Source organism: Chelonoidis abingdonii, chromosome 2 (genome assembly GCF_003597395.2).
Source record: "Chelonoidis abingdonii isolate Lonesome George chromosome 2, CheloAbing_2.0, whole genome shotgun sequence".
NCBI classification, from domain to species: Eukaryota; Metazoa; Chordata; order Testudines; family Testudinidae; genus Chelonoidis; species Chelonoidis abingdonii.
In genome coordinates this window covers 92,900,443-92,911,981 of record NC_133770.1, presented here as the reverse complement: position 1 = coordinate 92,911,981, position 11,539 = coordinate 92,900,443, and the positions used below count along the sequence as shown (strand labels likewise).

Here is an 11,539-nt window from a genome sequence, read left to right as displayed (position 1 = left end):
ACCTCATTTTAGCAGTCTTTATACACGAGAGAAACTGATACAACTGAAATTACTCAACACAGAGTGCAAACCTGCCGGCCCACTGGAGTTGCTAGGGTAAAAGTTCTCCGACGAACGTGCACGCGTGGCGCGTACACCTACTGGAATGGATATGAGCAAGCACTCGAAGAAGAATATGATTTTTCTAGACAGTATACACCCCAGAACAAATTCTTTGTGTATTAAAGACACCACAGAATGATTACAAACACAGACGTTTAATTTGCAACTTAAAATGTAAATACCCAGATACACTAAAAGAATTTAACGGTGGCATCTTAGAAGAAATGGTTTGTGCCAAACAGAAATAATTATAGTCTTTAAGTGGCCTCTTCAGGTCTGAGCCCAAAAGGTTCTCAAGGCCCAAGCTCATCTCAGAGCAGTAGCAGCTGAGGATTCAGGAGAGAAAGAGGGAGCAGGCAGATCACTTCCATTCTGAATAATTCGTTCAAGAATTTTGGCAAAGCCAGAAGAGAACAAGCACTTATGAAACTCCTTAACTGGTGGCCTTGTGTTCTCTCTCACCATTTGATGAGATCATGCTGGACAACCAAAACAGTACAGGCTTGATCTAAAGTCCACTGAAGTCAATGGGAGCCTTTTTATTGACTTCAGTGGTCTTTAGATGAGGCACTACCAGAGAAACATAAAATGAGAATAATTTGTTATTGCTGGAGCGCATGGCATAGTACACCTCTACCCCAATAGAACGTGACCCAATATAACATGAATTTGAATATAATGCCATAAAGCAGTGGGGAGCCCCAGGCCCTTTAAAGTGCCACCCGAGCCCCGCTGCTTTACCGCGTTATATCCAAATTTGTGCGGAGCCCCGGGCCCTTTAAATCACTGCCCGAGCCCGGCTGCTAGAGCTCAGGTGGTGATTTAAAGTGATCAGGGCTCCCCACAGCGGCTGGAGCACCAGGCCCTTTAAATCCCCGCTGGGGCTCTGGCAGCTAGACTCAAGTGGTGATTTAAAGGGCCAGAGGCTCCAGCCGCTGCGAGGAGCCCCGGGCCCTTTAAATCACTGCCCGAGCCCGGCTGCTAGAGCTCAGGTGGTGATTTAAAGTGATCAGGGCTCCCCACAGCGGCTGGAGCACCAGGCCCTTTAAATCCCCGCTGGGGCTCTGGCAGCTAGACTCAAGTGGTGATTTAAAGGGCCAGAGGCTCCAGCCGCTGCGAGTAGCCCTAGGCCCTTTAAATTACTGTTGGAACTCTGGCAGCTGGGCTCAGACGGGGATTTAAAGGGACCAGGGCTCTCCACAGTGGCTAGAGCACCGGGCCCTTTAAATCCCCGCCAGGGCTCTGGCAGCCAGGCTCAAGCAGTTATTTAAAAGGCCAGAGGCTCCTGACGCTGCGGGAAGCCTCAGGCCCTTTAAATCCCTGCCAGAGCCCCGCTGCCAGAATTCCGGCTCTGATTTAAAGGGACCAGGGCTCCCCACAGCAGCTGGAGCACCAGGCCCTGTAAATCACCACCGGGGAAGCTGGTCCAGTCCGGCATGGTGTACCAGCTCTTGCCAGTACGCTGTACTGGACCGAACCCAATATAACATGGTTTCACCTATAAAGCGGTGAGATTTTTTGGCTCCTGAGAACTGCGTTATATCAGGGTAGAGGTGTAGTTTAAGCACTTACTAAGGATGAACAATCTTTCATCTGAAACCTTAAAAAACAGGTATCAACTCTGGGCAAAGCTTGGCTTTTAAAACAGAAGTTTACTCCAGTGTCCTTATCTAAAACAGCCCCTCATCCTATTGTTGTGTAGTGTGCTGTGTGTGTCCCAATTATCAACCTGTCTGCCAGCCTTCCCGCCTCCCCCCAGCCAGAGGTGGCTGCATTTCTGTGGTGGGTAGATATATCTGTAAAGCACATTAGGATAAAATGCACTATAGAAGTGTAATAGACTTATTAAATAACCATGGCATGTCATGCCCATAGTATCCAGCTAGCTGCACACTCTTTCAACCTGGTTACAGACCAGTAAATTTCTTACCTACAGCTTTTCCTGTTTGCACAACATTCCGGCTGGTATTGATCATAGCAGTTCCAATTTTCTTGCCACGTTCACTGTTCTGGACAGAGCTAAGCAAGAGAAATGTTGAAAGAGCATTAGTCAACTGACTCACTACCTGCTCAAGGGACAAAATTTAGTTTAAAATATCAGTTAAGTGTAATCAAGCTCATACGATTCAGATCCATCTCCTCATTACACCATAAACGTGTCTCAGGCATGAAGGACGAAGGGGAGAATAGATTCATCATTATGGAACACGCTGTGCTCTTTGGTATAACACCCAAAGACGTTTGTGGGAAATGTTTCTGTTATAGATCACAGGACAAAATTTTACAGCATCTACATTTAGGTACATTTGAAAATTTTACCCTTAGTCTATAAGCTTTGTTGTGGCTGGTGGGCTCATTTTGAATGTTTGTCATTGCTTTGTTCATTCAGAAGAACTGTTAATTTTACTTTGTGCTTCTATCCATAATCAACTTTTTGAACAAGTATGCCTTTCATCTCATGCTTTTTCAAACAAGTGAGGGAGAATTATGTCACTATCACTGGGGAAAAAAGCATAAAGCAATTCATTTCTATTCATTTTAAATGGCAGCAGTTGTAAAATCTCATTTGGTTTTATAATATAATATTCAAATAAAAATGTCAGTTTCCTCATCCACTCCATATATATGTACATATATCAAAACCTTAAACAATACTGTTACAGTAAAGCAAGCTGCAATCTATTCCACTTATAGCATTTCCAGGAAAACTGTCAAATAACTTAAATCCTTATCGTTGATGTATAAAGGATATAGAGCAGATTCTTTTCAGGAATCAGTTTGGGCTAGATTTGCAAAGTCTAATCTTGATAAGGTGAGCATTTTTCACAGCACTGTCACTTATGGAGAATAAATATGTTGCAAGAATATTTCTTTCATTAGAATCATACTTTAAGGACTATTGATCCCCTTAAATTCAGTTTAGAGTTTCACAAAGTGTTAATGTCTCTCCTCAAAAAAAAAAAAAAAGTATAGGTGATAAAACATATCAAATAAACTGGGGACACCAATGGCTTTGGGGATTAGAAATGAGTTACAAGACTACTTATCTCCAGATTACAGGCTAAAACACGGTCTAAGTTTAAATTGATAGCAACTACCATTATCATGGTAAGGTAGTCTTTGTGAAATGGGTTTCTGAGCTCAGTTTTCATTATGTTACGATGAGCAGAGGCAACAAGGACCAAACCTTTTCTCTCTAGAGCTGTTCCTTGAAGTCAAGTTTTATTTCTATACTCAAAAATGGACTGTAAAAATGATACCTTTGTACCGCCATAGATCTTCTCCCTCTTCTTAGAAAGTCACATCTGCTAGCTTTATTGACAAGAGTGACAACTAGCAAACACGAGAATTTTACGAGAGAATTCTTCAGGTGAAGGATGAGAGACTAAACGACCCTTGAGTGAGTGACTTTGTTTCTATTCATTTGTTTGTTGTGTGCTTGCTTGCCACACACTTGCTGAGCCAAGGGCTTACTAATGAGGCTCCAGCCTATCTTAAGATTCCTAACCCAGTTAGGACCCCTTAACAAGGAGGGAAGGAGGAGATGCTAACTCAGGGAGAACAAGGGTTTAAAAAGCCAGCTCCTAAGCAACCAGAAGAGCTAGCAAATGAGAGTTTTGCAAGGGAGTTTAGAGACTGAGTATGAGAGGCAGATACACCTAATGAACACTCTAAACATAGGCCACTGAGGATACCCCTCCTGGGGAGGGAACCCCAGTTACTAGGAAGAGTCAGTAATGACAATGGGGGATTCAATTATTAGAAATATAGATAGCTGGGTTTATGATGACCAGAGACCCACATGGTAAATTGCAGGTGCAAAAAAGGTTGCATGTCTCATGAGACATTTAGACAGCCTTCTGTGCAGTGCGGGGGAGGAGCCAGTGGTTGTGGTATATGTAGGTACCAAAGACACGAGGGATAGTAGGAGAGAGGTCCCAGAGGACAAATTTAGGCTGCTAGGTAAGAGATTAAAGCCCAGGACCTCCACGGTAGCACTCTCTGAAACGCTTCCAGTTGCACACACAGGGCCAGAAAGACAGGCAAAACTGCAGGGTCTCAATGCATGGATGAGACAATGGTATAGAGAGGAGGGTTTAGGTTTATTACAGGAAGGATGGGCTCCACTTAAACCAAAGTGGAACCAGATTGTTGGCATGTAAAATTAAAAAGGTCATAGAGGAGTTTTTAAACTAAGGGCTGGGGAAAGCAACAGGTGCCGAGGAGCACACAGTTTGGGTGGAAACATCCCTTGGGGATGAATTTATTGAAGGGGGGAACTATATCCTAGTAAAGGAGATAGGCAAGAAATTGGTAAAGTACAGGTAGGAGCTACTGAGGAACAGTCAAAGTCTCATTTATATATAACATAAAGGCAAACAACTGAATATTGACAAAATGAACAAATACTTGGATACAAATCCTAGAAATCTCAATACTAAAGCAGGTGAATGAGATTGCCTGTCATTAAAAGAAGATATTGATATAATTACACATCATGGAAACTTGGTGGAATGAGGATAATCAGCGAGATGTGTTAATACCAAGGTACAAAATATATATGAATGAGAGAGTATCAGAGGGGTAGCCGTGTTAGTCTGGATCTGTAAAAAGTGATGAGTCCTTTGGCACCTTATAGACCAACAGAAGTATTGGAGCATAAGCTTTCGTGGGTGAATATCTACTTCATCAGACACGAAAGCTTATGCTCCAATACTTCTGTTAGTCTATAAGGTGCCACAGGACTCTTTGTTGATGAAAGAGAGTAAGCCACAATGGTAGGAGAATGGCATTTTATATGAAAGAAAGCACAGAGTCAAATAAAGTAAAAATCTTAAATGAATCAGACTTTATGATAGAATCTCTATGGATAGAAATTCCACGCTTGAACAATAAGAGTATAGCAGTAGGAATATGCTACCAACCACTTGTCCAGGATGGTGACAGTGACTGTGAAATACTCAGGGAGATTAGAGAGGATATAAAGGTAGAAAACCCAGTATTAATGGGGGATTTCAACTATGACTGTTTATGTGTCTCCTCGAGAAGAGATGCTGAAATAAAATTTGTAGCCACATTAAATGGCTGCTTCTTAGAGCAGCTTGTCCTGGAAATCACAAAGGGAGAAGCAATTCCGAATATCGTCCTAAGTGGAGCACAGGATCGGCTCCAAAAGGCGAGCATAGCAGAACCGCTTAGTAATAGTAACCATAATATAATTAAATTTAACATCCATATGAGGGGGAATCGCCAAAGAAACCCATCACAATAGCTATTAACTTCAAAAAATGGAACTACACAAAAATGAAAAAAAAAAAAAGTTAAACAAAAATTAAAAAGAACAGTCACAAGGGTGGAATGCCTCAGCTGCATGAAGACTATTTTAATACACCATAATGGAGGCTCAAACTAAACGTATACACCAAATAATAGTAATAAAGAGGAGTAACAGGATCCAAAGAATGCCAATATGGCTAAACAGCAGAGTAAAATAAATGGTTAGAGGCAAAAAAAATCCTTTAAAAATAGAAAGTCAAATCCTATTGAGGAATATAGAAAGAAGTATAAATTCTGGCAAGTCAAGTATAAGAAGGCAGACCAAGAAAGAACTTGAAAAGGAAGTAGCTAAGGACACAAAATCTAACAGCAAAAAACACCCATTAGGCACATCAGAAGCGGTAGTCAGTGGGGCAACTGGATAACCGAGGTGCTAAAGGAGCACACAAGGAGGATAAGGCCATTGTGGAGAAGCTAAATGAATTCTTTGCATCAGTCTTCATTGCAGAGGACATGGGAGAGATTCCCATCCCTAAGCCATTCTTTTTAGGTGACAAATCTGAGGAATTGTCCCAGACTGAGGTATCACTACAGAAGGTTATGAAACAAACTGATAAACAGTAATAAGTCACAAAAACTGGATGGTATTCTCCCAAAGAGCTCTAAAGGCACTCAGATATGAAACTGCAGAACTACTATGTTATGTAACCCAACACCTAAATCAGCCTCTGTACCAGGTGACTGGAGAACTAATGTAACGTCTATTTTTTTAAAAGGCTCCAGAGATAATCCTGACAATTATAGGTTGGTAAGCCTAACTGCAGTACCAAGCAAACTGGTTGGAACTATAATAAAGAACAAAATCATCAGACATATAGATAAACATAATATTTTGGGGAAGAGTCAACACTGCTTTTGTACAGGGAAATCAACCCTCACGAATCTATTAGAATTCTTTGAGGAATCAACAAGCATGTGGACAAGGATGTGGACAAGGTGAACAGAATATACTTGGCCTTTCAGCATATGTCTACATCGCAACGTAAGCCCAAGGTTAGTATAACTTGAGTTAGCAGATCCTGGGTTTGTTAACTTAGGGCTTGAGCATCTATGCTCATTTGTAACCCCAAGTTATGAATTTCTGAACTCTGAGTTCCAGCCTGGGGCTCCAGCATCTGCACGGTATTATGTGGGCACAAGCCCAACCACACATGTCCCAGACTTCTTTGCACCAAAACGTAGCCGCTCTAGCCCTCTGTTTGTGGCGCAGTGTGGGAAAACTTGACTGTCCATAAAACTTGACTGTCCAGAGAACAAAGGACGTTGACCCGTGGGATACTCTTGGCGAACTCTCAGAGCAATGCAATAGGGCTTGAACCCATGGTACAAGGCTGATTCAGGCTCGGACCCCTAAAGGGTCCTGGGTCCAATGTGTGTGTAGATGGAAGGGGGGTTAGGTTTGAGCCTGAGTTGGAACCCTGGGTTTATGTTACAGTGTAGACATCACCTTTGACAAGGTCCCCCACAAAAGGCTCTTAAGCAACCTAAGCAGTCAGGGGATAAGAGGGAAGGTCCTCTCCTGGAGAGTAACTGATTAAAAGATAAGAAACAAAGGGTAGGAATAAATGGTCAGGTTTTCACAATGGAGAGAGATAAATAGCAGAGTTCCCCCATGGATTTGTACTGGGATGTGTGACGTTAAGCATATTCATAAATGATCTGGAAAAGGGAGTGAACAGTGAGGTCCAAAACCGAGAACAAAAAGTTACAAAGGGATCTCACTAAACTGCGTGACTTGGTGAAAAAATGGCAGATTACATTCAAATTTGATTTGTGCAAAGTAATGCACGCTAGAAAAAATAATCTCAACTATATATACTAAATGATGGGTCTAAATTAGCTGTTACCACTCAAGAAAGAGATCTTGGAATCATCATGGATAGTTCCCTGAAAACATCCAACTCAACGTGCAGCAGCAGTCAAAAAGAGCTAACAACGTTAGGAACCATTAGGAAAGGGATAGATAAGACGACAAAAAAATCATAATGCCACTATATAAATCCATCGTATACCCACACTTCGAATACTATGATCAATTCTGGTCGCCCCATCTCAAAAATGATATATTAGAATTGGAACAGTTACAGGGAAGGGCAACAAAAATGATTAGGGTTATGGAACATCTTCCATATGAGGAGAAATTAAAACGATCGGGACTGTTCATTTTAGCAAAGAGATTATGAAGGGGGGGAATATAGGGTGACCAGAGGGCACGTGTAAAAAATCGGGACGGGGATGGAGAGGTAATAGGTGTCTACATAAGAAAGAGCCCCCAAAATTGGGACTGTCCCTATAAAATCGGGACATCTGGTCACTCTAGGGAAGTCTACAAAATCATGAATGCTATGGAGAAAGTGAATAGGGAAGTTTTATTTATTCCTTCACATAACTCAAGAATTAGTGGTCACATGATGAAATTAATAGGCAAAATGTTTAAACAAACAAAGGGAAGTACTGTATATACTCGTTTATAAGCCGAATATTTTTGGTAAAAAAGAGTGACATCAAAGAGCGGGGGGCGGCTTATAAATGGGTCCACACCAAAATTGGATGATGATTTTAAAACTCTATGGAATCATTGAATTGAATATTTAATACATTGTCATTTTGTTTACCTGGAGCATCTGCAGGCATGGAGCCCCTTGGCTCTTTGTGGCTGCGGTTCACCGTTCCCAGCCAATGGGAGCTGCGGGAAGTGGCTTGGCTGAGAACTGTGAACTGCGGCCACAAAGATATTTGACCCATGCATTTCACAAAATGCTATGCCTTACAAGCCAATCAGAAAAATACAATGAATGATAGTACTATAGCACTAGTGTCAGTCTGCTACTGTGTAATTTGATCTCTTCATGCATTTCTACCAATGGACCTCTTGGAGCGTCTGCAGGCATGAAGTCCCTCAGCTCCCAGTGTCCGTAGTTTGCTGTTCCTAGCCAATGGGAGCTGCGGGAAGTGGTGTGCCATTTGGAGCTGAGCAGCTCCATGCCTGTTTAACGCTCCAGGTAAACAAAACGTCCAGGCCCTCTAGAGGCTTACCCTAACGGACCAGGAGCCAAAGTTTGCCAACCTCTGAAATACAGGGTTGGCTTATGAAAGGGTCATACAGTTTTTGCTATTTTTACCTAACCATCTTGGGGGGGTCAGCTTATAAACGAACAGGCTAATGAACGAGTATATACGGTACTTCTTCAGACAAATCATGGTCAACCTGTGGAACTGTTGCCATGAGATGTTGTGAAGGCTGGGTCCAAGTGGTGGAAGTTGGAACTGGACAACAGAGGATGGATCACTCAAAATTGCCCTGTTCTGTCCATTCCCTCTGAAGCATCTAGCACTGGCCACTGTCAGAGACAGGATACTGGGCTAGATGGACCATCAGTCTGACCCAGTATAGCCATTCTTATGTTTAAAGGTAAGTTTTATTACTTATATACATACAGTAGAACCTCAGAGTTATGAATACTTTGTAAATGGAAGTTGTTCATAACACTCCCTTTATTTTATTTTTTTTAATAGTTGACATTTAATACAGTACTGCACTGTATTTGCCTTTTTTTCTTTTTTTTTTTTGTCTCTGCTGCTGCCTAATTGCATACTTCTGGTTCCAAATGAGAAGTGTGATTGATCAGTCAGTTTGTAACTCTGGTGTTTGTAACTCTGAGATTCTACTGTATAAGCACTCAAGGACCAACAGAGCTAAGAGCTTTATCTATTGACGCTCATGCATCAGAATTTATAGTTAACTTGCAACTGCAAGATTGAATTTATACCTATAAAACTCCACTGAAGACAGTAGGGTTGGACAGGTGTAAATGAGGGCAGAATTAGGCTTGAAGAATCTTTACTGTTGATGGATGCAAGGACAGGAATGAACACAGCTTGGTTCTAGAATCCAGGCTGAGTTTTCAAAGCTGACGGTTATGGAAAAATATATTTCTATTATTAAATTGAAAAAGTTGAATCAGGGACACAAATATTGAACCCCAAAGCATCAATTTTATCATTATTTTCAGTAGCATCAAACTGGATTTAAAAGGGCCAGATCCTCTGATGACTTAAGAATCAGTGGAACTATGCAGAGGATCTGGCCCAGAGTTTAAAAAAAGAAAAAAATATACAAGGAAAAAAACCCATTGTACTTGAAAAGTTTAGAAGTTTTACATTAAAATATTCACAAGTGAACATTGATAAGTGGGTTAGCAAGAGGAGATATCGCACTATGGAAAATGCAGCTCTAACAATTTATTATTATTTGTGTTGCCCCAATACAAGGATCAAAGACCTACTGTGCTAGGCACTGTACACACATATGAAAAGACAGTCATGCACTGGCAATATTTTTCACTATCTCAGGCACATTGCCCATTCTTAGAGTTGCTAGTTTAGAAAGAGTGCAGCATCTAATTTCATGAAGAGGGTCAATTCCCATATTTTTAGAAGAACCTTGATTTATCTACATATTCTCAGTTTAGCAATAGTCAATAAAATATCAAAGTATTATATACTTACTGTGACAATCTTAACTTTACATCTGATACAGAATATTGGCCCTGGAATGGGTGGCTGGAAGGGGGAAAAAATATAGTGTTTTAATTTTGTCATTTTTTCCACAATGAAAAAAATCAGCATGGTTTCATTTGCTGGTTGTCCTCCACTGCAACAAAGAAAATATCTAGTTATATATGTCCCAGTTGTGGTTCAGTTGTAGGATTTTGATGAATCACCTGTAATCTGCCATCCATTTACAAACTAGACATGTTTCATCTTCTTTTCAAACCTCATAAAAAATGACAGCTGAGACACTCCTATGAGGCATAATGAGAGAAGTGATGTCTCAAGTAGCCACGTAAGGCTTCATAGATTAAAAAAAGCCATAAACTGAACTCAAAGGCATAAAAACTATGGCAAAGTCTACATTTAAAAAGGAAAGAATGCAACCTCTGAACCAACAACACTGCCGTCAAATGATGATCCTGGACACTACTGCTCCCTGGAAACATAGATGCAATCAAAAATCCACAGGAACCAGCAGACTGTAAACCTCTAAGGAAAGGTGTATGAATCCTCCACACATTTACCCTCCCCACTAAGGAGGACAGCCAACTCTCACGAAGTTATTCAGAGACTTCCTACCAGCTTCCCTTCTGCTTTTAGGCAGAGCATTAGCAAGCTTCTTCTCATCTATGCCCCGCAATCTCAGTCAGGTACTAGTAATGAAAGAGAGTGCACCACCCTGGTCTGAAGAAAAGGAGGTACTTCCAGAACCTTTACAGCAGTTCAGTCCTGAATATCTCAAAGTTTCCCAGAGTTGCCTCATATGTGCTGTAGGGAGGAGCAATGAAAGAGAACCTTGTAACATCCCACACAAAAGCTCTCTGATTCCATATAGGAAAAGAACAATAAAATCTTTATTCCCCCCGCCTTATTTCTGAACTTAGTTTCTTACCTAGAATTTACCTCTGCAAGAGCAGGATGCTTGTTGCTGTTCCACACTCTGTAGTTGTGTGTATTTTTCCAAGTTGCTACAAAGGCTGTTCCGAAGTCTGACAATATCTTTTCATTGTCTGATGAATAAAAGATAGAAGATGAGTGGACCCGTGGCAACGCACTGAGGATGTAAAAGACGAAATGAAGGGAGGTTTTGAAAGAAAACAGAAATGTCCTCGATTCTTGTCAATCAGAGAACATGGGGTTCCAGTTCCATAAACATTAGCAAAGCAACAAGCTCATTATTTTGGGATTAAAAAATGCCACTATTCAACACAAAAAGACTTAAGGAAAGGAAAATGGAGTTCAGACAACCAAGAAATTTATTTAAAAGAACACTGACAACTTAGTTTAGATACAATTTTTTTAAAAAAATATCACGAATATGAATAATACTGTATTTTGCTTTTTTGGTATCAAGCTGTTAAACATCCCCATATAATGAAGGCAAACTGCACTGTGCCACCATATGAGAATCTGAAAGTGAAGGTAAGCAGCCTTGCTCTGTAGCAAGTGTGATACAGCATGGCCAGAGGGCAGCATAAGAGTGTTAGCAGGGGGCCTTATTCCCTGCCAAGGGAGGAAGGTTTGCTTTAGATTAACTAGAACAGCT

General features: G+C 41.1%; 1 protein-coding gene and 1 long non-coding RNA gene across 2 annotated transcripts in view; one reads left to right on the top strand and one right to left on the bottom strand.

Annotated features, from left to right (window-relative positions):
- LOC116817269 (uncharacterized) overlaps positions 1-11,539 on the top strand; it is a 40,527-nt gene that overhangs the window by 22,953 nt on the left and 6,035 nt on the right. The window lies entirely within an intron of this gene.
- Positions 1,927-11,539, bottom strand: part of AVL9 (AVL9 cell migration associated) — a 68,001-nt gene continuing 58,388 nt past the window's right edge. Inside the window, exons 13-15 of the mRNA XM_075062582.1 lie at positions 10,886-11,003; positions 9,949-10,002; positions 1,927-2,121 (exon numbers count right to left, since the gene is read on the bottom strand). Coding sequence (XP_074918683.1) covers positions 2,010-2,121; positions 9,949-10,002; positions 10,886-11,003 — 284 coding nt within the window. The 3' untranslated portion in view covers positions 1,927-2,009. The remainder of the gene's footprint in view (positions 2,122-9,948; positions 10,003-10,885; positions 11,004-11,539) is intronic.